This window comes from Poromitra crassiceps (genome assembly GCF_964638095.1).
Source record: "Poromitra crassiceps genome assembly, chromosome: 3".
NCBI classification, from domain to species: domain Eukaryota; kingdom Metazoa; phylum Chordata; class Actinopteri; order Beryciformes; family Melamphaidae; genus Poromitra; species Poromitra crassiceps.
In genome coordinates this window covers 56,536,056-56,563,261 of record NC_139625.1, presented here as the reverse complement: position 1 = coordinate 56,563,261, position 27,206 = coordinate 56,536,056, and the positions used below count along the sequence as shown (strand labels likewise).

Here is a 27,206-nt window from a genome sequence, read left to right as displayed (position 1 = left end):
TTGATGACGATTGTAAGTGATGATGTCATGGCTGACAGTGTAACGAAAATTGTGATGTCACTGTTGCGAAAACTGTGAGTTGTGACATCATCTGTGATGTCACTTTTGCGGTACCCGCCATGGTATAAATGTGTTTAGTTTCGAACAGAACAGTATAGTTTAGATTCTTAGTTGACAAGCATGTCAGGCTAGAAGCAGACCGTTTTTTTTTACCGTACTTCAGAATGTACTTCAGGAAGCTTTAAAGTCCCTGGAAACCAAAATCCACAAAAACCTTCTAACTATTAAATTTAGGGTCTTATGTGAGTAATTGTGTGCCTCAGAAAGTACGAGACATTAGTTTCAACCCAAACCCCCAAAATCGCCCCTTTTCTACAAGGTCTGGATTTCCACTTCCTCATTGAAGAGAGCGGTGCGCGCGGTGCTAAAATGAATGATCTTATCATGTCATAAGATTTAAAGGGGGACTAACCCCCCAGATATGTATCAGAACAGTGATTTGAAAATACCTATGGAAAAAACCAAGAAATGACATATACTCTTGTCTATACTAGACTCTTTGGCTGTGTTCAAGTCAAGATTTTTTTTCGGAAATCGACGCCATTACAGTTTGCCTACTGCCTCAAAAATAATTTATTTGAGAGGGGCAATATCTTTATAAATATCAACAACTAGCCAACGCTGGTGGCCTGTATGGAAACAGAAAATCTGAAAATGGTTGAAAGTTATATCAATTTGGTAATTCAGTGGCGAACTAGAAATTTAATTATTTTTCTGCATGTATCTCTATGGCAGGGTGTCAAACTACGTTACGAGAGCAAAGTGACATGGGCTCGTTACAGCAGCACACCGCACAATAGGAGAAACCCCCCGCTCTGGGGTAACACAATGCGAGATTTCTCCACGTCATTCCCTCGTACAACTAGCGATAAACCGCGCAATGAAATCCGTTTTTAATTTGCGTTTTGGGGCTTTTCGTGATTCTTGTTGAAAGTTACAGCACCTATGATTTTTCCTCTCAGGGCGCAGGCAGAGCAGGACAGAGCTCTTCTCCTCCTCGGAGCACACACACACAGACAGAGCCAGTCGCTCTGCTCTGCTCAGAGCATAGCTGCTGCTGCGCGCGCGCCCGGAGCTTGGGGCTCGTCCATGAGGTTTTACAGTACGACTCTCTCCCGCCTGCCTGGGCTGGAGACAGTGCTTACAACTCGGACTGATAATATAAACATCATCATTCGAGCTTATCCAGGTAAGATATTAATAAAGTAGTGACACATTCAGTGGGAAACTAACTATAATTAAGACATGTGCCAACTTTGACGACGTTTGGTTCAGTATTTTAAGAGCAAACTTCAATAGGAATAGGCTTGGAGTTCTGAGGAGCCGAAAGGGTACAGGGGGGGTAGGGGAGTAATTATCTTGAAATCCCATAGTCTTTGGTTCACCGTGACGTCACGACGTGTCAAATATCCCATTCATTTGAGGAAAAAAAAAGAAGCAGTCTTCCACCCTTATGCCAGATATGCTGCTGAAAAATGATACAAATGGTAAAATGGCAACAGTTTGGTGTCAAATGTGGAAATTCTGACCAGAATTCTTCACACATCACCCCCAAAGTCATATATATTGGTTAAAAGCTGAAAAAAAGTGTTTTGGGGGTTAGTTACACTTTAATCGAATCACACACACACACACAGTAGCGCTGTGCACTCGCAGCGGCAGAGTCTCTCTTCCTCTCTGTCAGTATGCGCCGAGCAACGAGCGAACACACACACACACACTCCATCTCTCTTTCCTTCTCTCTCTCTCTCCGTTTCCCTCCCTCTTTCTCTTGCTCTCTCTCTCTCTCTCGGAGGAGACCTGCAGTCCTGCACGCACACACACATGGGACATGCCCACACAGTGAGCGGGAGAAAAGACAGTCTAAAATCTAATTGATTCTCATGACTTTTGTCATGACTGTCAAACCTAAATGTATATACTTTGCGACGTTCATCATCGTTCAAATTTGGCTGGTGGCTTATTAACATAGGTTCCTGTGATGTGATTAACTCAAAATGCTAAATAATAAAAAAATATTTCTGGTTTCCAGGGACTTTAACACATTGACTGCCAGCCGTTTTTTTCTTGCTGTAGGTAGCTTCTGCCAAGCCGTTTTTTTGAGGATTGTGGCTCATTTTACAAGCGCCGAGGATTATTTTCTGCTTGGAGTTTGTGAACATACAATATCTCAAAAGTACTAATAGAATGTGTACTTTCTCTGTCTAAAAGAGTTAGTTTGTAGAGTTAGTAGTTATGTAAGCATTATCAGTTGAATACAGCATGGTTTTAGCATCAGAACAAATATTCAGAGATAAACGGCTTTTTGTGAAATTCGATAGAGCTGTCACTTTAACCATTCATTTTTGGCTCTCTCTCTCTCTCTCTCTCCCTCCCCCTCTCGCTCTCTCTCTCTCTCTCTCTCTCCCTTCCCCTCGCTCTCCCTCCCTCTCTCTCTCTCTCTCTCTCTCTCTCCCTCCCTCTCGCTCTCCCTCCCTCTCTCTCTCTCTCCCTCCCTCTCGGGAGGGAGACGCACTAGGTTTAATCCTAGTGAGAGGGGGAGAGGGAGAGAGAGAGAGAGAGAGAGAGAGGGAGGGAGGGAGAGAGAGAGAGCGAGAGAGAGAGAGAGAGAGAGAGGGAGAGAGCGAGAGGCAGAGTTCAACTCCTCCCTCTTCTTGGGTGCAGCGGCCGTCACAGTCTCAGTGCTTTTGCTGCTCTCCTGTGCCTGTCTGCAGGCTGCTGTTTGAGGAAGTCGGCATGGACTCGCTCGCTTCTTGGGAGTTTTGGTTGAGAGAAGCTTTTGCGATTCTGGTCATATTTATGCTGCGTGTTTCAAAGTGTGTTCCACCTGTAATGTATTATGTAAATTTGCAATCCCGCATCGCCAGCAATCAGCGTGAAAACGAGAGCGTTTTCCCCCAACCATTTTCATGAGAATGTAATACTGTAAAATCGCCTCGCCATTTCCTTGGAATGGCTTGCTCCCTTTTTCTTTGATTTCGCTCGTCTGGGGGAGCACTGTCAACACTTAGTGGGTCGGTAAAATAGATTATACACATTCAATACCTCCAATAATTGTACAGGAGACGTAAAAGGGATTGATCAACGCCCCACCGTCAAAAAAAAAAAAACGATTTTTTTGACGTATCCATACGTCCTTGGCAGTGAAGCGCTGGATTTTTTTTGACGTATGCATACGTCGCTGGCAGTTAACGTGTTAAGAAGAGTGTTTGAACCAAGAAAGCTAGGTGACAGCTAGCTAGAACTGAACTGAACCCTTCATGTAACCAAAGAAGCTAAGCATAGGAGCTAGCTAGGAAGGTGTTTCCATTATTAGCCGAAGAAAAGTCCCTGGAAACCAAAATCCACAAAAGCCTTCTAACTATTAAATTTAGGGTCTTATGTGAGTAATTGCGTGCCTCAGAAATTAATTTACATTACTTTCAACCCTAACCCCAAAAATCGACACTTTTCTACAAGGTCTGGATTTCCATTTCCTCATTGAAGAGAGAGGTGCGCGCGGTGCTAAAATGCATGATCTTATCACATCATAAGATTTAATCGAATCACACACACGCACACGCGCGCACACACACTGACACACACACAGTAGCGCAGCGGCAGAGATGAGATCTCTTCCTCTCTGTAAACCTTCTCTGTCTGTGCTATGCGCCGAGCAACGCGCGAACACACACACACACACACACACTCCATCTCTCTTTCCTTCTCTCTCTCTCTCTCTCTCTCCGTTAATGGAGAGAGAGGTCTCCTCCAGCAGGTCTCCTCCGAGAGAGAGAGAGAGAGAGAGAGAGAGAGAGGAGACCTGCTGCAGACGGGACACGCCCACACAGTCCGCGGGAGAAAATACACTCTAAAATCTAATTGATTCTCATGACTTTTGCCATGACTGTCAAACCTAAATTTATATACTTTGCGACGTTAATCATCGTTCAAATTTGGCTGGTGGCTTATTAACATAGGTTCCTGTGATGTGATGAACTCAAAATGCTAAATAATAAAAAAATATTTCTGGTTTCCAGGGACTTTAAAGACAACCTGAGGCCTTCCTGCCAGCCACGCTGAGTAATTAGAAGTGGCAATCTAACAAGAAATAAGACCATGAAGATTTCGCCGCTACAAAACTCAGAAAACTAGAACCTACAAAAGTTTAAAAAAAAACTATTGACTTTACACCGTCTATTTCTGCCTTTCTCCCTCTGCAACTATCTCACACATTGTCGAGAAGTTATTCTGTGGCACGGCTGTACACACTGACCTCGCTTCCCCTGATTCAACATTTCGCTTGTGTCTGAAACCTCACACTATTTTGGAAGTATTTGGAGCACACCAGAAGATTGTTCCCCGAAGAAAAATTAAATAAAAAATAAATAAAATATGTGTGTAGATACCGATGGTGTATGAAGTGGGAGTAAAATCTTGAAAGGTTGAGTGTTTTACAGATTACAGATTCCTACAGATTCCTGCTGCTGAGCTGGCAGATGCTTGACGTATGCCTGTATATATGCGTGCTTGCGTGTGTGTGTGTGTGTGCGTGCGTACCTCACAGTAGAGTGTGTCGTAGACACTCCAGACTGATTCCACATTAGTCTTATTCAGGCCCGTTTGGTTCCTCACCAGCTCTATAATGTCCTGAGGAGAGGAGCAGAACAAGGTCTAGAACAGGGGCACTCAATTACAATTCATAGAGGTCCAGTTAGAGAAAATGTCCTCAAGCAAAGGTCCGGAACATTGTAACGTAGATGCGTTATGATTCAGTGCCATTGAACTTAGGCTACTTCAATGATTGCAGTAGCCTAATGGTACAATGTCTGTATAGTCAACGACTGACTGTTAAATCAAAATAAACATCAACAATGTTTATTTAGTTTTCATATTTAACTGGATTAATTATAAATAACTAGCCTACACTAATAATAAATACATGTTATTTTCTCATTTCAAGTAAAAATAATGGCTGCATTTAAAAATAACATACAACAGAGTGCTTTGGGAAAATGTGCATCTTAAAAGTGGTTTAATTTTAGAAAGAAAATCTTCTTTTCTTCCCTCAACTCCACCTTTTCTCTTGAGAGAAGTGAGCTCCCTATCTATCTATCTATCTATCTATCTATCTGTCTGTCTGTCTCAATGTCTGTCTCTATGTATCTATCGGTCTGTCTGTCTCTATGTATCTGTCTGTCTGTCTGTCTAACGATCGTTCGCAATGCAAACGTCACATGCCGTTGGGCAGTGATGTGTGAGTGTGCCCTCAGTCTGGATTTGAGTGTGTTTGCTCGTGTGGCACTTTCACAGACAGGTTAGGATCGCATCGCACTTCACATGAGACATACTGCCTGGTTTTGAGCTGCCCGTGAGAACAATGAATGAACATCTGCCTGCTCCGGATTAAAACTAAATCTTTGTTTTTGCGGTCTACTCGTTTCTTTTGAGCATGCCATGTGAAATGACTTATATCTCTCGCATATCTCCGAGTCTCTCGCCTCTACTTCGTCTCTCGCCTGTAGCACTGGAACCAACTGCAACAGGCAGAATCTAATCGGAGATTTGATTGGCTGAGTAGCATCCAGTGTGATGATTTACAGCGCATGCATTGGTCTGTGAGCTTCCTGGCAGATAAACCACACAAAGGGTAGAAAAGCATGTGCCGGTTAAAAAAGAAAAGAGTCCGGACTTTGAGGATCGCTGGTCTAGAACCACCTGCCTCAAGTGTTTAGGCTGCCAAAGCTTTAACTCACTTCTATAGACTTGCTCTAATGTAACAATCGTTTTATTAGTTGTCTTTGACTTACTTTTTATGGTCTACTTTTATGTTCTTGTCAAGATTCAAGATTTCATTTAATGGTCATTTTTATGCACTTCCACACTAAATGAAACAATGTTTCACTTAAAAATACCAGAAAAAAGTACAAAGACAATGCAAAGCTCAATAATCAATAAATATAGTAAATAAAACTAGATAGATTTTATATAAACAATGTTTTTACTTAGTTTTTACTATACTTTTTTTTTGCTTTTGCTGTCAGTTTGATCTACTTCTGCTTTTTACTCTTCTGTAAAGCACTTTGAGACTATAAAAGTGCTGTTGTGAGAAAAGTGCCTTCGCCGTTTATTATTTTTTCATCTACCATGTATAAAGATCCCAAACTGTGACAAGACATGCTCAGGATGAGGAGAGGAGAGGAGGGAAGACCTTGTATGTATTGGTGACATTGATGAATTCCTCTGAGTGTTCGGTTTCATTCATCAGCTGCTTGTACCGAGGACAGTCTCCCAACGGGAACGAGAGGAGCTACAAAAGAGGACACAGAAAAGAGGGAGAAAGAGAGCTGAAACAAATTCTGCAGTCCATTTGCCTCGGAACTTGGAAGTCCCAGTAAACGCCGTCACACCCGAATTAACTGTGTTTCAGTTGTCTGGAGCCGTTTACCTCTTCTGATCGGTTAGTGCCTGAACACTGAACCGCTGCCTGACCCAATGTGGACGAAATATCTTCACTCCAATGTTATGAATTGAATAATTGTGTTTTGTAAATTATGGGATGTATTCTATAACTTTTTTCTATATATATATTGTTAGTGTTGTTTGATGCCTTTGTGTACTTTAACTGCTACGTTACAGATGTGATTTCTTTAAAGACCCACATAGACCTATCTAATTGAGGCCAATTGAGGTCTTGTAATTGAAGGAGGAGCTCACTGTGAGCCACAAGGTGAACGCTTTTGCCACTGATATGATGTCTGTAATGATTGGTCACTGTGAAGCCAGCCTTCTGTAGATAACGTTTTCTATTCCTCCTTTCAGCATATACTTGAAGGTCTTGTACCAAAACGTTGTGTATTAAATTTCCTGTTTGAGCAAGTGAAGACAGTGTGCGGGTGTCCCTTCTTCCTCTAAGTGCATCTACTCCACCGACGCACCTGCCAAAAGACTTCTCAGGTGTGCAAGAGACTTTGGATGATGCTTTACCACCTCAAAACGGTTGCTGTGTGGGTCTATTACTAGTACAGCTTTCGCTACTGGTGATGCAGGAGCTGCCATCCTGGATTTTGAGGTCGGGGGTTGGTGAGGTTCCCCCGGGTTTCGGAGTAGGAAAACCGAGTTCAGGTGACGTCACAGGGGGAATTCCCATAGTTCAGTGTGGAGCTGAGAAATTCCCAGTTCACAGTGCAAATGGAACGCGGGCATTGTATGGAAATTAAAATATATATATTTTTGGGGGCAACTTTTGCCCCCACTGTCTAAAAACTGGGGGCATTTACAAAATGTTGGGAGCACTTTAAAAAATAGTAATTAGTGCATAACGGTGCTAAAGCATAGTGTGAACTAGGGATGTTCATCAATTATCGAAAATCGATAATTGATCGTTAAGGAATTGAATCGATCATGTGGAATTTGGATCGATTATTGTTATTATTAAAAAAAAAAGAAAAAAAGAAAAAAAAGAAAATTGCGGACTAGGTTTGGGTGGAATTCGTTCCTCCTCGCCCCACTCCATTGCACAGCTGACTAACGTGAGGTGGAGCTTCATATAGTCTCTAGTTTTCTGGCTGGGCACGGGCCTTTGTGCCAACAAAACTGTTTTAAACATGGGGAATTCACACCGGCATGTGCCGAGGACACAAACAAACGCACCCAGCGGTCTGCGGACCTCAGTGAGGCTCAGGCCTGTTGATTTGACTCTTGTGCTGTCAGCTAAGCTGGAAGACGCCGATTGCCTTACATCATGTAACCTGACATGTAACATGTTTGTTTACCTGGCCACAGCGCTAGTGTCTGATATTCTTACTACACAGCGGCATCGTCATTATAGCCGGCCCGAAAACGCGCAACGTTATTACTAGACCAGAGTAAAAAAAAAAAAAAAAAAAAAAGTATTATTATTACGCTATCGATAATCGATTAATCGATAATCGATCGTTAACACATTGAGTGCCAGCGACGCCATATGGCGTCATTAGAAATTTACCGTAGGCTGCCAGCGACGCCAAATGGCGTCAATAACTCCAAATTGTTTTTTTGACGGGGGGGGTGTCGATCTAACCCTCTTACATCGCCTCTTACAATATGAGAGCTATTGAATGTGTCTAACCTATTTTACAGAACCCTTAGGTGGCGACAGCGCTGTCCAGATGAGAGAAAGTGGAGTTAAACACACAGAAGAAGTCGTTGGGGAAAAGGAAATCGCATCGCATCCGTCCGTATGCATCGATATGCATGAAGCATATAGCTGTGCCTGCAGCAGCCAATCTGCTGTCACAATTGAGCACCTCCGTGTCCGCTGCAACAGCCCATCCGCATGATCAGCCGTGGAGTTGTTATTATTCTCAACTGGAAGCATGGGAGCTGGTGACAAATACACGCGGCTGTAAAAAAGCTGGATGTAGCGGACTTTTCAGTGCAGAGCAAACGCAGGCAGCAGAAAGCCCCAGAGACACGCCCAGGAGGAGGAGTGTGCAGTTGAGGGGGGGGGGGGGGGGGGGGGGGGCACGCAGAGCACGCAGAGCAGCATACAACACCCAGACAGCAGGACAGGATTGGCAAACGCAAGCTAGAATATCTGATGCCCACCAGCAGTAAATCAAGACCAGCAAGAAGCTGCAACCAGCAGCGCACGCAGGGGCCAGCGCTGCTGGTTGCAGCTAAAAAATATTATTTGGCCAAACAAAATTCCTTTGTTTTCACTCTTTTATTGAAGGAAATTATTTTTGAGGTGTCATTACATCAGAAAATATTAGCATTGAGTCAATGATGTGCTTGAAATGCTTCCTTTCACAAAAGGCTGAATATCTCAGGTTCTAGAAAAAAAGTGGCTGTTTTTGGTCAAATCAAGCTATCTTCTCCGGCTCATAACTAAAGAACGGAAAATGGGATCAATAAACTTTTTTTTGCAGGTGATAGAAGAGAGTCTCATCGTTATTTGTGCGTGTTCAGTGTTTACATAGTAATATCACACAATATTCTGTGGGCTTCGAGAAATCACTGAAAACGCTCTGAAACTCTGGCACTGGGAGTGTCCGTTCTCCAAAAGTGGCTGGCACTCAAAGTGTTAATTTTCCCGATTTTCAAAATGAACATCCCTAGTGTGAACAACAGCGCTGTTTGAGTGTGTTCTTTTTCATCTTCTTCTAGCAACCAGGTTACAGGTGCTGAGTGTATGTTAGAGATGGAAACGGAAATTAAATGAATTCAGTGAAAATAAAATTATCAAGATCTTGGGGCAATTTTTGCCCCTGGATCATGGTTTTTAGGGGCATTCTGAGATTTCTTGGGGGCATTTTTGCCCTCGCCCCTGGCTAAATTCCTACACTGAACACAGGAAAAGAGTTCTGAATCTCTTTTAGGAAAGAAGACTGACACACACACACACACACATGCGCGCGCGGACGCGCACGCGCACACGCACACGCACACGCACACGCACACACACACACACACACACACACACAGCATACCCTCTCTTGGTCTTGCGGTACAGTGTGTACAGGTATTGGCTGCCACTTTAAGTCTGGTTTGAAGATCTGCTGACCACTGGGGGGGTAGAGACCTAGAGGACAACAAGACTAGCAATAAATATGGAGAAATGACTGGAGCAGGAGGAGAAGTGGAGGAGAAAAGAATAATAATAGCATTAGTAGGAGTAATAGTAGAGAAGGTGTTCAGACCTGCCAGGTTGGCCTCAGCGCTCATCAGGGTGCGATCGTAGTCTGTACTGCGAACTGAGATCTGGGGGAAAAAACATAATTGGCGTTGGGGAGATCGACTTTATTTACAAACTATTGCAGGTCTGTAATAGTCAGTATCAGCAAGTAACATACAGCAGAACCAAAAGACTTCACAGTCTTGTTACAGAGTCGGTGCTGCTTTGCATCTTACCGGCTGACAAGCAAAACCAGCATTTCCATGTGAATGGTAAAAATGGCAAATGGACTGCATTTATATAGCGCTTTTATGCAAAGCGCTTTCCAATGTGCCTACATTCACACACGGAAGCAGTGCTGTACAGAGCCATAAGCCACGTTACTGCTGTACAGAGCCATAAGCCACGTTACCATCCAGGAATTGTGAATGTTATGTTGCTGCTCCTTTTCTGACTATAACTGTGTTGGCTGTTAAACTCCAAACAATGTCCATCACACAGGATTTCCACTGTGACCAGAAAATGTAAAGTAAGTAAGAACTAAAAATTGTATACCTTCCTGTTCCTGGTTTGTTAATGCTTATCTACAAGGGTGTCTGAGTTCCACTGCAGTTGGGCTGAAGAGTGACATCTCACATGTGGCTTTGACTTACACAACTGAAGATTTAGCCCAGTTCATAGAAAATACTGAGATCGCCATTCAGACTAAAAATACCTAGATATGATTTTTGATCCATATCACACCCAGCCCTATTGAAAACCGCCATCTAATGCAATCAATGTGTGAAACAAGTTGGAAAATACATTCTGCTATATGCTGTAAAGCAGGGGTGCCCAAATTCTTTCCCATAAAGGGCCAAAACTCAATCTGGGTGGAGGGCCAAGGGCCAAAAATAAACGTTGTGGAATTACATTAAAATGTATTGTGTTTTATAGAAAATTAACATTCTAAATCTAAAATAACATTTCAATATAATCATCTACTTTTTATCTGTTTGGTAATTGTAATAATTTGCAATTGGTTATATATATTTAAAAAAACATCCGCATTTGTGGAGAGCTTAAACATATAACTCATTCAGGGCCAATGACGTCTTTGACGTCTTATCAGGAATAGCCCAGAGGGCCAATGACGTGTTTGACGTGTTTTTGTTTTTATTACTGCAGGGCGTAGTTAAAACACTTCCCCAGCCTGTCACATGGTATCAGGTCCCTATCATCTAAGACAACACGTGAACAAACACATACCGCAGCTGTTGTTTTGAAATTGAGCAGGAGGAATATCAGAAAATGGATAAGGAGCTTGCCTTGTGCAGACAGGAGAAACCCCATTGAAACGCCCCTCGCGCGCTGCAGGAGCTGGTCGCTTTTCTGTGTGCCAGCCTTCCTGTGTGCCAGCCGGAGAAAACCGGAGAAAGTAATCCACAGATGCGTTTGATCATCGGAGGAATGAGGAAATGATCGATCAGCAGTGATCAGAGGGCGGTGAGGACGTGTTGAATAGCCGAGGGGAAAACGGCAACGATAGCAGGAAGAATATGACAGGGGGAGACATGGACGAGCAGCACACGAACAGCTAGGCACGCAGGCAGAAGCCCGCTGCCCGTTCTCAAGAGCTTCATGAAATCGCTGGACTGCGTGCCCTCCAGTGTAGTGTCTCTGCTCCACTGTTGCTCCTGGCCAATCCCGGCGCCACAGGGCGTGGTTATTGCTTATCCTATGTGGGGTTAGAAATCACGCAACGAAGGGGGATCGTGTGTGTGTGTGTCTGTGTGTGTGTGTGTGTGTGTGTGTGTCTGTCTGTCTGTCTGTCTGTCTGTCTGTCTGTCTGTCTGTCTGTCTGTCTGTCTGTCTGTCTGTCTGTCTGTCTGTCGGTGTGTCTGTCTGTCTGTCTCTCTGTCTGTCTGTCTGTGTGTCTGTCTGCACACTCACTCACACTGCAGTATTGTTGAATGTAAAAAAAAAGCACTTCATGTGTATATATATATATATATATATATATATATTTTTTTTTTCATTTGTGTCATAACGAATAGTATTTACATGTCTGATGTCAATACAGTTCAAAATAAAAGAATTGAGAGCGAGTTCTGCTTGAGAATGTATATTTTACAGAAATTGCATTTGCTCCTGTTTGTCATCTGAGAGAGAGACATTTTGGGTGAAAACAGGGTGTATATAAATGGATATAAGTAGAGTACAGAACATGCTAAAAGCTAACTTTTTTTTTCCTGGTGAACCCAGAGACGTACATCTTCATTTTGAGGTATTGCAAATCACTCTGGTGCTAATAGATAATTTACTGTGGGTCTTGAAAGATGACCAACAATTATGAAAATCTTTGGCCTGTGCTAAATATTGGCAGTCCTAAACTGGCCCTGAATGAGTTAATCAGTAAACACCCAGTTAAAAACAGTTGTATTTTCCACCTTTGTAATCAAGAGAGACATTTGACTTAATTCACAACTTGAAAAATCCTCAAGGTACTTTGAAAATCAGCTTTATTGTCCATCTTTTGTAAACAATTTGCCATGACAATTTGCAGGGATGCAATCTCAGGAGTGAACACAGTATCCGCAGCCACATTCAGACACTGTTTCACAAAGTCACCACATGAAAAAGCTCGTCCACCCTTTGCAATCAGTGCAGATATCTGATAACTTGCCCGAGTTGCATTCTGGACAAAAAATCGGGGGGGGGGGGGGGGGGGGGGGGGGGATTTTTCCCCCCAAATCCGTGGCGGGCCAAAACAAACAGAGCGCGGGCCAAACTTGGCCCGCGGGCCCCAAATTGGTCAGCACTGCTGTAAAAGGACCCTCACTTCCCCAGTCAATTGATCAAATTCCCTCACTTGCTCTCTAAATTTCATATTCCAAGAATTCCATGGGAACCCCGTTAACACCGACGTAGTAAGAGCTGAATCGCAGTCTGATTATATTAGGCTGGTGTGGTGTCATGTAATGAGGGGGAGGGGAGGGGATCTACCTCGTGTCTGTCATAGGATCCGTTGAGGAAACCTTCATATCGCGTCCGAAGAAACTGGCCCAGCTCAAAGTGCTGCTGCATCCCCACCTAAACAGCCACACACACAAAACAAGAGCTAAGACAATGGGATATTATTTTCCTGACATGTATGGCATTGCTGAGTCTAGGTAAACCCTGACAGATCATAAAATCCACGTGTGTTTGTTTGGAGTATAGCAGTGTAAAATGGAGAATAAAAACACAGGCAGGTCTGTGGTGTGGTGATTTGTCTCTTTTTCAGTTGGGCGGCTCCTTCACCTGTGACAGTTGTCCGAAGCCTTGCGGCCAGGCGCTCTCTTGGTAGCGGTCGGTAGGATAGGCCTTGACTGGTGATCTGTCGCCATGCCGAAACAGCTGGAGGGGGGAGGAGAGAGAGGTTAGGCAACACCCTCCCTAGATCTGACAGCATTTCCCCTCCCCTTCGATGCTGTGCGACCGATCACAGCAAGAAAATGTCCACTGCTGCTAGAGAAAATGTGGGAGGATTAGAATAACATAATTTACCCAAAAGTCCTTTTAAAAACGCAGGGGATATGTTGCAATGTGCTGCTACAAAATGTCTTCTTTGGATGCTTTATCATTGTAAAAATTGTGGAGTGTTATAATCAAAGCAATGAAGGAAAATGGGTTTAGTGCTAATAACACACTAATAGAATTGGACATCATTGGGGAGGTGATGTCATCCTATTAAATGAAAGCATATTGCACTAGCATGCAACAGAGAGGAAAGTTAAATTAGTAATATTTGTTCATGTTATCTGATATTCTAATATTAGAATCTAAAAGCCCCGAAAGTTCAAGAAAAAGAAGAAAAAATATATTGTGAAAATTCATTCATTCATTTTGAAGCTTTCCCCTTGAATCAAAAGAAAATAACTCCAGCACACTGTCTCCAAATGCAAAAAGTTTTATTTAACAGAAAGAATAACGTTTCAGTCCTAAGACCTTCTTTAGATTCTTACAGCGTAAGAGGAGGGACCCAGTTATTAGCTTTCCCCTTAAAATCTGCAATAATAATAATAATAATAATAATAATAATAATAATAATAATAATAATAATAATAACTAGAACGGGCTAAATTTGCTGAAGCAAATTTGATTGTGCTTGCTCCCGCGTGACGCTCCGCCCCCCTTGCACCGCCCCTGCCTTAGACCCCGCCCTCCCATCCAGTATCAATACAGCCCCAATCGGCAATGTGTAGCTAGGACGTGTTTAGGCCGTTGCAAGGGTGTATTAACTGGATGCTATGGTGTTACAGGTACTGAATGCTGCTATAGCGCCCCCTAGAGGCGAAATGACACAATATTTGTCCTATAGGCTCAGAGTACATCCGTCCACACCTGTACCAAGTTTGGTTAGCATCGGACGATCTTTGTGAAATCGGCCCCACCCACAGAACTTTGGAGGTCGATTATATCGCAACGGTGCGGAATTTCAAAAAAACGCAAAATAAGTTTCGTGCGGGACAGTCCACCCACGCTGTGTGATGTGGTTTGGTGAAGATCGGGCAAAATTTGAAGGAGAAATAGCGAAAAAACGCTTTTCGACAAAATGCAAAATGGCGGAAAATCTAGTTAGACTGAAATGGGCGGGGCCTATATCAGCAGATGCGGAATGACCCAAGGAATCCAGGGAAATAAGAATTTTTAATGTAGCCCTTACGGTTCAAAAGTTATGGACCAACACGTAAGGATGGCTGTTATAGCGCCCCCTAGAGGCGAAATGACACAATATTTGTCCTATAGGCTCAGAGTACATCCGTCCACACCTGTACCAAGTTTGGTTAGCATCGGACGATCTTTGTGAAATAGGCCCCACCCACAGAAACTTGGAGGTCAATTATATCGCAACGGTGCGGAATTTTAAAAAAACGCAAAATAAGTTTTGTGCGGGACAGTCCACACACGCTCTGTGATGTGGTTTGGTGAAGATCGGGCAAAATTTGAACGAGAAATAGCGAAAAAACACTTTTCGACAAAATTCAAAATGGCGGAAAATCTAGTTAGACGGAAATGGGCGGGGCCTATATCAGCAGATGCGGAATGACCCAAGGAATCCAGGGAAAAAATAATTTTGAATGTAGCCCTTACGGTTCAAAAGTTATGGACCAAAACGTAAGGACGGCTGTTATAGCGCCACCATCGGGTCAAATAGTGTAATTTTCCCGCACAGAGTAAAAGGTGACTCCGTAAACCTACCTACAAAGTTTGGTAATAGCAGGTCATACGGTGTCTGAGCTAGAGCTAATTTAATGCCAACGATTTCGAAACCCCATTCAAGTGAATGGGGAAAAAAATCGTACGTTAACGCCAATATCGCGAAAACCAGCGAACGAAACCCTTAGCAATCCAAATGCACACGATTCCTCAATGAGCCGCACGTTTTGATGTCTCCCATGTCTGTGTAGTGTGAAAACTGTAGGAGAAATGGCGAACACAACTTTTGACCAGAAGAAAACAGAATAAAGAATAAAGATAAAGAAGTATGAGAGATTCTAAGATTGTGCTTGCCTATCTGCAAGCACAATAATAATAATAATATGATTGTTTTTTTATAACAAGCCAAAATCACCAGTTTACTAGTTTTATGTGGAGATTAACATAATTCTTATTAACTTTAGACAGTCATAAAAAAGCAAGAACAAGAGTTTCAATAGGCAGAGAAACCCCAGTAATACAGAGCTACTGTAGAGAAAACAGATAGAGAGGAAGAGTGGGGAACCACAAGTGTCAGAAAACATCTCATTAACTGAGTGAGAAAGGACAAGCAACAAATAACCAGATAACAGCCAGACAGAAACGAGAGGGAGTGAGATCAGAAGAACACCACTGAACAGCAGGAAAAACCTTAGTCCTAGTTTCATCTGTGTCACTCTCCATCATAACATATTGACAGTAAACATCTAGACAAGTGGCTGCTGTTGAGCACAGCAATATGGGGCTGCATTTTACCTGCAGCGTTGTCTGAAGGTGGCAATTTTCATATTTGCTGGTCCCCAAGACAAGAAGACTAGCAGAGTGTGTGTCACTATTCGAGAGCAGGGTGTTTGAGAAAATGGCTAGAAGCCATGAAACCAACCACTGAAATCATGTCATCTTAAGACTTTAAAGTACGCTGGTGATTCTGTTATTGTCCGCCTTTTAGAAGGGGATTAACAGCCAGGGCCAAGTAGTAGACGACTTTGTTACTTGGTGTTACCCCCCCTCCCCGTTGTTATTTTTTGTTCTCGGTTAAACCGGAACATCACGAAAAGTCACATGCCTGTCGAGCTCTAGAAAGCCGCAGGAATGAGTCTGGAAGTGTACTTCTGGGTTCTTGAGAGGAAAGGTCTATGGGATTTAACATGGGGGTTTCGCTTAAATGCATAAAATAAGGTCTGTGGTTAACAAAGGTTTATGGGAATGCAAATTATGGTTCCGCATGATAATCTTCACAAACGTGAATAACTTTTATGACTTTTGGAAAGTTTTTTTAAACGCGATTTTTATAAAATGCTTCAAAAGGCATAAAAGTTATTCACGTTTGTGAAGAGTATCACATGCTGAACCCAAATTCGCATTCCCATAAACTTTTGTTAACCACAGACCTATTTTATGCAATCAAGTGAAATCCCCATTCTAAAACCCCCTAGACTTTTCTACTGAAGAACAAAATGGTGGCGATTTTTGGATAAAACCTACAAAAATACATCATCCCTGTGGTACTCTATATGGGCACACTGTTTGAAGGACAGGTGATCTCTGAGAAGAGCAGTGCAGAAACAGCACTAAAGATGTCATAAAAATTAAAAAACGAGGAGCTCACAGATTACCACTTCAAACAGTTACTTCACACTAGTATCGTATTCAATGGAGAGTCACGCGGTGTTAATGCTGAGTCATAAGAAAGGCTTCCGGGGGGGGAGATGCCATCGTGCAACATGAATCACTCATAGTCTAGCCGCGTCATCCTTAGGGCAATGGAAAACCATTACTGAATCTCACAACTAGTCACAAAGCATTGTTTAACAGACATGTTAAAGAGACATTACCTGGGGTGAACTTAGAGCTGCAGAAACCTTGTATAGGGCTGTGCAATTAATCAAAATTTAATTTCAATTTTGGCTTCCCACAATTATGAAAACAAGATAATCGAGATAAAACTATTTTTGTATAGAGTATTTATTTTAGTTAGCCTATTTATTTGTGTGTGTGCGTGTGTGTGTGTGTGTGTGTGATATATATATATATATATATATATATATATATATATATATATATATATATATATATATTATTAGTGATATATATATATATATATATATATATATATATATATATATATATATATATATATTATTAGTGATATATATATATATATATATATATATATATATATATATATATATATATATATATTAGGGGTGGGGGGAAAAATCGATACACCACAGTATCGCGATATTTTGCCTGACGATATTGTATCGATATTTGGACGCCAAGTATCGATATTGCAAAAAAAAAAAAAAAAAAAAAAATTGCAGGCCATGCCAGGCCACCGGGCTACTATAAACTTTAGTTCCAAGGCCAGCAGTAAACAAACGGTAGCATATTTTCATTTTGTTTTAACAGTAACAGTTTTGTCATAACAGTAATTTACAAATTCCCCAGTTACTGAATGGGCTGCACAAGATGTTTTGTGTAAGTGAAGTGAAGTTGCAAAAACTACATAAGTACAGTAGTCCACACACACATCCAGTTAAGGTGGACTGTAAGTAGACTGTAACAAACAGTTCAGTTTGTCAGGTGCATGCAACTATGACATGACTTTATGAAAGTTGTTGGTCTGTCTACTTGACAATGTTGCTGCAATAAAATGGTTGAAGTCAGATGTACAGACTGAAAAATTGTTCTTATATAAACCAGATGTTGACAAAGTTTTCCTTTGGGGACATCATTTGCAGTTGAAAAAGTAAGAAATCGCAATATATCGAAATATCGCAATATTCAATATATCGCAATATCGATATATCGCAATATCGCAAATATCGCAGTATCGCAATCCTATCGTATCGTGACTCAAGTATCGTTTCAGTATCGTATCGTGGGCATCTGGTGATTCCCACCCCTAATATATATATATATATATATATGCACATATATAGCATAATAGCAGCAATATCGAAAGGCACAAAACAAATAATGTTACAGATCCTGACCAACAACATGTGTGTGTTGAATTTAACTAGCTGGCAGAAAACGGGCAGAATTAACGTGGCTAACGTTAGATTCGTGTGGGCTCCATTTTGAACCTAACATTACATTAAGGAGAGATAGAAGCACAGCAGCAGGCAGCCTATGTAATGGAGCGACTTCATGGAAACAGGCGAGTTGAATTCACAGTTAAAGACTTGTAACATTACTCACATTGGGTTCAAAACAGGAAAGAACATAAAGTTTCTTCATTGTCTTAACATTTTCACAACACAACCGACTTCTGCTTATCCTCTCCTCACCCACTTCCTCTCCACTCTGCTTCTCCGAACAGGGTACACTTGTTTAATGGCGCCTGCGTGACCCAGCACGTCGCGGGTGAGTGGAGTTGGAGTATATATACATCTATATCTATAACTATATCTATATATATATATATATATATATATATATATATATATATATATATATATATATATATATAAACTTTATTTCAGACACAAGTTGGTCCATAAAAAGACAATAAAGTACAATAGACAATACAGGAAACATTTAGGAGTGCATAAAAACACAGATGCTCTTGCCCCAACAACGCCACATTGGGGAGAACCGTAAAAAGGATTAAGAAATATAATTAAAAGATATACAAGCTTTGGTGCCAGTGTTTCCAGAAGCATGATGTATACCTCGTATCACTCTTAGTTATGTCAGCTAGAGCCATTATAATCTGATTGCTAGACTCTGTCAGTCTGCCCATAAATTTAAACATAACATTTCTCAAAACAGCATAAAAGGTGGGTACATTCCTAGACACAAAAATGCAACTTGTGCTATTCCACCTGGGGAGTTTGAGCAATATTCGGAATGCATCGTTCTATGCCACCTGAAGTTATATATATATATATATATATATATATATATATATATATATATATATATATATATATATATATATATATATACACACACACATATATACACACATATATACACGAGGGATCAGCCGAGCAGCATTTTGGTAAACAAACCGCGTCACTGGGTGGCAACGGCAATGGAACCCTATGGAGCCCAAGTGGCACGAGGCGTGAGTGTCTGCTCTAGCCGTCTAAACTCTGTTTACATTTAAAAAACTGTGACAGTTCACACAACTTTATTTACATGACATGCATGTATTATACATCAAACTCTTGAGCTACTCTTCTGCTCTCACTCAGAATGTCAAAATATAAGCGATGTGATGTATAGTTTTTGAGATATTATATTTTCGAGAAATGCGGGGTTCCGCATTTCTGGGTGGCAAATGACGTCACGCTGATTCGTCTTATATATATATATATAACTATAGATACTATATCTATAGGTATCCTATAGATACTATACTACCGTACTATAGATAGATAACTATAGATACTATAGTTATAGATAACTATAGATATAACTTTTATTTTCATTTATTTGTTTCTATGCTATCAGTTCAACTTCAATTATATTTAAAGTTAAAAAAAAACTATTAACAAGACAAATTTTTTTCAAGTTCAATAAATGCATGATGTTTCCAAAGTCAATGAGTAATCGTTAAATGATCGTGATCTCTATATCAGTCAAAAATAATCCTGGTTATGTTTTTGCCAATAACCAAACAGCCCTAGTATATCCCAGTTTGGGATTCTTTGAAAAGTTCAATTCAAAGTTTAGAAGATACATTGAGTAAGTCTATGAGAGATATCACACCCTGCCACTCTGTTCTCTAAATGGATGTGAACTGATGACTCCAAGCCAATGTGCATTCATTTGCATGGCTGCATAGCTCACACACCATCACCACCCTGCAGGAACCTTCTATCTAATGAAGTGTTGCTTGCATTGGTCACAGGTGGTATTTTCTGGCCTTTACAGAGAAGTGCCATTCAGGGCAACTCTCCTGTTCAAGTGCAGTAAAAATGTGCTCTTAACACGTTGACTGCCACTGACGTATATATACGTCAAAAAAAATCCAGCGGTTCACTGCCATTGACGTATTAATACGTCGATTCGATTATTTTTTTTTGACGGTGCTACGTGGATCAATGCCCCCCGCGTCTCCTATGGAGATATTGGAAGTATTGAATGTGTATAATCTATTTTACCGACCAGCTAGGTGGTGACGGTGCCCTCCCGACAGAGAGAAAGTCAACCAAAAGCAGCCGCCTCCCGCGGCTGCTTCCTCCATTCTCAAGGAAATGGCTTGCCGATTTTACAGTCATCAGTCACCAGACTCGCCGCTCTCGGGCCGCGCCAGCAGCAGCACACGGGGGATTGCAAATTTGCATAAGCCTAGAGTCGCACGGGGCTTCATCGGGGCTCTCAAACCCAAGAGACGAGTGAGACCTATCCACACTCGCTACCAGGGAGGGAGGCTGCTCAAACTCGCTGCCAGGGAGGGAGGCTGCTCGAACTCGCTGCAGCAGCAGCAGCAGCAGACCACTCGCTTGTGACAAACGCAGGCTGAAAGCCACTAGACACGCCCACGGAGGGAGGAGTTGAAGGAGAGGGCGTTCGGAACTATATTGTTTGGATGTCTGATCTCTCACTGATGCCAAAAATAAATGGTTAAAGTGACTGTTCTGCCTGTTTGATTGAATTTCACAAAACTGCGATTATCTCAGCTTTCACTCTCAGACAGCTGAAACCATGCTGTACTCAACGGCTAATATCTACATAACTACTAACTCTACAAACTAACTCTTTTAGACAGAGAAAGCACACATTCTATTAGTACTTTTCTGAACTTTGTGTTCACAAACTCCAAGCAGAAAAGAATCCTCGGCTCTTTTAAAATGAGCCAGAATCCTCAAAAAACGGCCTGGCAGAAGCTACCTACAGCAAAAAAAAAACGGCTGGCAGTCAATGTGTTAAGGAAGGATTTTGTGGGAATGTGTTGAGTTTTGTGTGGAGAAAAGAACATTTACATTCACCTATAAAAAAAAGTCTGATATACTTTGCATTGGGCTTTGGGAGGCACGGTTATGACTGTTGGCATGTGAAAACCTTTGGGTGATTTTAACGCTTTAACTTCACTTGAACAATTACATGGTTCTCTATATGGGTTGAGAAAATCCTATGCGCCTTGGGAGTATGAAACTCTTTAATTTTTGTGTGTGTGAATAAACTCAAGAATAGCCAACATGGTGGTCAAGTCAAGCTAAAAAGTTGTTCGCCCAACAACAATATTTAAATGTAGGTTGTCATAAAGAAAAACAAACAACAATGTAGGTGAGCTGTTTTGACATCATTCCTCCAGTGGGATAACCTGTATTTTTGTCTTAATTTTCTTATATTCCCTCCTGCACAGAATCCCATTATGCTGCAGATGACACCCAAATTCCCCCCAGGCAGGGAGTGAAGGAAGGACAAACTGGAAGACTAACTAGGCGTCACCTGAGAATAAATGGCAACTAGCAAAGCCCAGCCAAGGTGCATTCACTTTGCATTGTTGAACACATTTCACATATACTGAGTACTAGTAGAACCGATTCTTTCACCATTTCAACTTTAATTGATAGCTATCTGTGTGGATTAAACAACTTGAACTAATATAAAACGTGACTTGTTGTTCTGAAGATTATTAACGTTACAGGTGAGGTGCTTAGCATACAAAGGAGACACTCCAATCAAAAACCCCTCTGTAACACTGCATTTTCTGACTGAAACCTTGTGCAGGTGAGCTGTAGGTCCTTTGCATTGAAACTGAAAGACGTCCATGCACAATGGTTGGCTTGGTATCAGGAACATGAAACTCATTCACAAGGAGGGCAGTTCATCTGATTCTAGTCTATGTAGGGGGAATTAAACACAACACTGGAAATATGAGGTGTGTAAATGCTCCGAAATATATCAAGTTAGCCAACACTGCCATATAGATTAATTTAGATATGATTGAGAAAGCCATTTACGTAACATGATACTGTATGGTATTGCAAAATTTCCTGCTTTGTTGACATGAGACAGTCACATGACAGGATGACTTTCTGACAAAGAAAACGTGCAAAACGTGCAAAACTGGCTAACTTACTAGCGTTAGTACGGTGTACTATCTGATGATACACCATGGCTGAGTGTCAACACTGCCTCATTAGTAACGACTGACTATTATTTTTAATCAATTGCAAAAAGGTTTGAACTGAAATTATCTTCTCACAATATCCGTCTGTTCTCTTCGAGAGACCCTCACGCCAAACTCCATTCAATAATTTGTTTCAAGGCTGAGGTGAAAGCAGTTTTTCCTAAGCGGTGGTTAACGTTACTCACCACAGTCACGTATGCTAGTTTTCTTTCTGCTGCAGCCTTTCCCCAAACAGAGCCCAAAGTCAGGAGGAAAACAACCGCACTGGAGACCATGGTTTCTGGCGTCTAGCTAGCAGAATTAACGCTAGCTAGCTACTGTAGGCGATATTTTAGGGACCGCTGACAGTTGACTGTCTACGGTCTACATGAGATATCTCCTGCTTCTGCTTCTTCTGCTTCTTCTTCTTCTGTTTGGTATAACGGCGGTTGGCATCCAAAATGTTGCATTACCGCCTCCTTCTGGATTAATCCCTCCACTGTTTCCCTAATCCATAAAGTCTTGTGATAAATCCAGTTTCTCTAAAAAAAACTGATCAACAGTTTTTTTCTCCTCCACTGCTCCCACACATTATTATATCCTATCATTCATCCTGGCTTCCACTCGTCTGGGTCTCTGAAGTCCAGTCAACATGTTCCTTCTTAGCCTAGGTAAACCCAGCCCCCACGTGACCTGCTCTCTCAGTTCCCAGTCACTAGGCTAGTGACTGAGAACAGGTCTGAGAGCAGTTCACGTGGGGGATGGGTTTACCCAGGCTAGTTCCTTCTCTCCTCTTCATATCTCCTGCAAGAGATCATAACATGCTCCACCATTGACACTGTCTACAAATGCCCAGTTGGATACTTACCTAAGTGTTCCATTCAAATTGCTGTGACCAATTCTCAATCTATGATTGTTTGTTCTTTCCTTTTAACCAAATAGTAATATGGTGAGAGGAGTCTACTGTATCTGCTTTCTAACTGAAGTGTGTATAGAGGTAATATGGGGAGAGCAGTCTATTGTAGCTGCTCTAACTGAAATGTGTAAAGAGGTAATATGGTGAGAGGAGTCTACTGTAACTGCTCTAACTGAAGTGTGTATTGTATTGTGGGGAGAGCAGTCTATTGTAGATGCTCTAACTGAAGTGTGTAAAGAGGTAATATGGTGAGAGGAGTCTACTGTAACTGCTCTAACTGAAGTGTGTATTGTAATGTGGGGAGAGCAGTCTATTGTAGATGCTCTAACTGAAGTGTGCAAAGAGGTAATATGGTGAGAGGAGTCTACTGTAGCTGCTCTAACTGAAGTGTGTAAAGAGGTAATATGGTGAGAGGAGTCTACTGTAGCTGCTCTAACTGAAGTGTGCATAGAGTTAATATCATTACTTAATTGGCAGATTCAGTCCTCAACTCTCCACCGTGATAGCTGATGTGTGGTGAGCGTTCTGGCGCAAACTGGCTGCCGTGCATCACCCAGGTGGGTGCTACACATCGGTGGTGGTTGAGTTGAGTTCCCTCCCCCTCCCTCCCCTGATATGTGAAGCGCTTTGAGTATCTAGAAAGGCGCTATATAAATCCAATCAATTATTATTATTATTATATGTGGAAAGGAGTCTACTGTATCTGCTCTGACATGTGTAAAGAGGTAATATGGTGAGAGGAGTCTATTGTAACTGCTCTCTAACTGAAGTGTGTATAGAGATAATATGAGGAGAGCAGTCTATTGTAGCTGCTCTAACTGAAATGTGTAAAGAGGTAATATGGGGAGAGGGGTCTACTGTAGCTGCTCTAACTGAAGTGTGTATAGAGGTAATATGGTGAGAGGAGTCTACTGTAGCTGCTCTAACTGAAGTGTGTAAAGAGGTAATATGGTGAGAGGAGTCTACTGTAGCTGCTCTAACTGAAGTGTGTATAGAGGTATTATGGTGAGGAGTGTACCGTAGCTGCTCTCTAACTGAAGTATGTAAAGAGGTAATATGGTGAGAGGAGTCTACTGTAGTTGCTTGCTCTCTAACTGAAGTGTATATAAAGGTAGGCTAATATGGTGAGAGAAGTCTACTGTAACTGCTCCCTAACTCCCTAAAAAAAAAAAAAAAAGTGTGTATAGGGGTAATATTGGGAGAGCAGTCTATTGTAGCTGTTCTAACTGAAGTGTGTAAAGAGGTAATGTGGGGAGAGGAGTATACTGTAACTGCTCTCTAACTGAAGTGTGTATAGAGATAATATGGTGAGAGAAGTCTACTGTAGCTGCTCCCTAACTGAAGTGTATATAAAGGTCATATGGTGAGAGGATCTACTGTAACTGCTCTCTAACTGAAGTATGTATAGAGGTAATATGGTGAGAGGAGTCTACTGTAACTGCTCTCTAACTGAAGTGTGTATAGAGGTAATATTGGGAGAGCAGTCTATTGTAGCTGCTCTAACTGAAGTGTGTAAAGAGGTAATATGGGGAGAGAGTCTACTGTAACTGCTCTAACTGAAGTGTGTAAAGAGGTAATATGGGGAGAGGAGTACTGTAGCTGCTCTAACTGAAGTGTGTAAAGATGTAATATGGGGAGAGGAGTCTACTGTAGCTGCTCTAACTGAAGTGTGTAAAGATGTAATATGGGGAGAGGAGTCTACTGTAACTGCTCTAACTGAAGTGTGTAAAGAGGTAATATGGGGAGAGAGTCTACTGTAACTGCTCTCTAACTGAAGTGTGTATAGAGGTAATATGGGGAGAGGAGTCTACTGTAGCTTCTTCTTCTTCTTCTTCTTCTTCTCCTTCTCCTTCTTCTCAAATTTTAATGGTGGATCGCAACCAACGTGTATAGGTGCATACCGCTACCTACTGGACCGGAGTGTGTAAAATCAGGGTTTTACAGTGTATACCTCATGTTATATAAAAGTAAAGAAAATCTTAAAAAGAAAGAAAAGAAAGTGGGGGACACTATACGATCTAATCCTGTCTCTTTAAGAAAAATAAAGAGAGTCCTTAGACTCCTGTGTGACAGAGGACAGGACATCCAAAAAACAGACTTGGAGGAGCTCAAGCCTTTTGGGTCCACATCTATGATCTACCTAGCTACAGACAAGAACACTGGACAGTTGAAGGGCTATGCTTTCATCATGTTCCACCGCCGGTCCGGGCCATCGCAGGAGACAGGAGTGTCAGGATTTGGATACGATCTCATGTTGAATGGCCAAAGCATTAAACAACTGAGGGGCCTTGAGCAGAATATTCCACAGGGATGCCAGATTTTATTGTTGTAAAAGCTGTTAGCGAAATAAAGTTATGGGAACCTTAGTTAAAGGGGCCCCCAGAATTCCCCCCCATTTTCTCCCCAATTCCTGTTTGATTTTTCTGAACTGATGCTGAATGAAAACATCATCATCAATAACACAATAAAAAGTCAAACCCAAAGAACAACACTCAACTCTTTGTGTTTATCTTTCTGAAAGTTGTTTTGTGTTGAGGTGGAGAAAGACTAGATCGATTGTAAAACAGATCTTGTGTGGGTGTGTTTAGGACGAGTGCGAGAATGATGGAGACGAGTAGGAGACGAGTGAAGGAGAATGTAAAAAAGGACATTTTGGGCCTTACTAGTGTAACTAGTAACCATTTTAGCTCTTACTAGTTCTACTAGTAAGCATTTTGGCCCTCACTAGTTAACTAGTAAGACAAAATGTCCAACTAGTAAAGTGCACTGGTGGTTTAATATTACGATATCGAATAAATGGTCAAACGGCTTGCCATACTACATGGGCCCGCTCCTACTAATGCTGAAAACACATGCTGTGGCCAAGCTTAGCCCCACTAAATCAACACTTGTGCAAAACAACAGCCAAATGTCATAGATCACAAACACATGGGGCAGCATCAACAATAACACACAATACTGATTAGTGACAGGCAGAGATTACTCTTAATCTGCAGTGTCTATAGGCATATGTTTGTGTAAAGGGGGGTGGAGATAACAATGATAGATACAGTATGCTCATTAAGAAGGGGGGGGGGGGGGCACCCATCCCCCCACACACACATCTGTCACATCTACACAATCCATACAATCCCTGGATACCTCCAGGATTGAGGATGTTACTTTTAAAATGTAATCCGATACAATTGCTAGTTAACTGTTAAAAATTGTAATTGTAATCCAAGTATCACAAAATAAAAGTAATGTAACTGATTACTTTGTGTTACTTTTGATTACTTCTGAACAAATTTCCTACATATACTGGAGTCCAGGGGCATGCTCCTCAGGAGGACATAAAAAAAACATACCTTATGTGTGTTGGTTACAGTATGCGTTCAGCCAATAATCTAGTGTCACCTGTTTCTCATTACAATAACAATAATAGTATTTCCATTTTTGGATTACAGTGCACTGATATCTGGTTTCTAATCATTTACTTTGTGGGTGCATTGGTCCTTTTTAAGAGCCAAGTGTGGTTTTTCTCCGAGTTGTTTCCCCCTCACCATATGATATCAAAGTAGACAATAAGAAGAGTCGATATTTACAGTGCACAGACACTTGCATAAATATACAATACATAGAATATACAATAAATGTATTATAATTTGTAATCCTGCTAGTAGCCTAAAACCATAGTTTTTTTACTAAGTGTAATCTTGATTACATATTTTTTATGTAACTGTAAGGGATTACAGTTACAGTGCCTTTTTTGTATCCTGATTACAGTAACCTGATTACATATAATCAGTTACTTCCCAAGCCTGGACACCTCAATGAGAGACATGTAATCAGCTCTTTGAAAGATTATGAGAAGCAATCCAAGTGTTGTTGAACGGTGTGTGTGTACTGTATGTGTGTGTGTGTGTGTGTGTGTGTGTGTGTGTGTGTGTGTGTGTGTGTGTGTGTGTGTGTGTGTGTGTGTGTGTGTGTGTGTGTGTGTGTGTGTGTGGAGGGGGGTTCCCTGGTCTGCCTGGGACTGACATGACTGAGAGATCAGAGGGAGTCTTACAGTAGCCTATAAACATAATTACCAAGATGATCTGATGAACAGATGTCCCAGAGTCTCCTATTTATCTTCTGACACAGCGGCTAATGTGGCTGCCCAGCCCAAAGGCTTGTTAATGTCATGGTGGTTTGGTTTCTGTGGTTTGTGTTTGAAAGTTGACAGTTTACTAAAAGTCATGTGTACAACAGTGCAAGGTGTTCAGTGTGAAGGAGTTGTCAGGCTGCAGGGTTGCAGTAGCGTCCAAGCAGCCAGA

General features: G+C 41.6%; 1 protein-coding gene across 1 annotated transcript in view; it reads right to left on the bottom strand.

The window, feature by feature from the left end:
* acp2 (acid phosphatase 2, lysosomal) overlaps positions 1 to 22,341 on the bottom strand; it is a 36,406-nt gene extending 14,065 nt beyond the window's left edge. Inside the window, exons 1-7 of the mRNA XM_083632670.1 lie at positions 22,199 to 22,341; positions 12,980 to 13,075; positions 12,683 to 12,769; positions 9,723 to 9,783; positions 9,513 to 9,604; positions 6,251 to 6,349; positions 4,600 to 4,689 (exon numbers count right to left, since the gene is read on the bottom strand). Of these exons, the coding sequence (XP_083488796.1) occupies positions 4,600 to 4,689; positions 6,251 to 6,349; positions 9,513 to 9,604; positions 9,723 to 9,783; positions 12,683 to 12,769; positions 12,980 to 13,075; positions 22,199 to 22,288 (615 nt within the window). The 5' untranslated portion in view covers positions 22,289 to 22,341. The remainder of the gene's footprint in view (positions 1 to 4,599; positions 4,690 to 6,250; positions 6,350 to 9,512; positions 9,605 to 9,722; positions 9,784 to 12,682; positions 12,770 to 12,979; positions 13,076 to 22,198) is intronic.
* Positions 22,342 to 27,206: the final 4,865 nt, after the last annotated feature.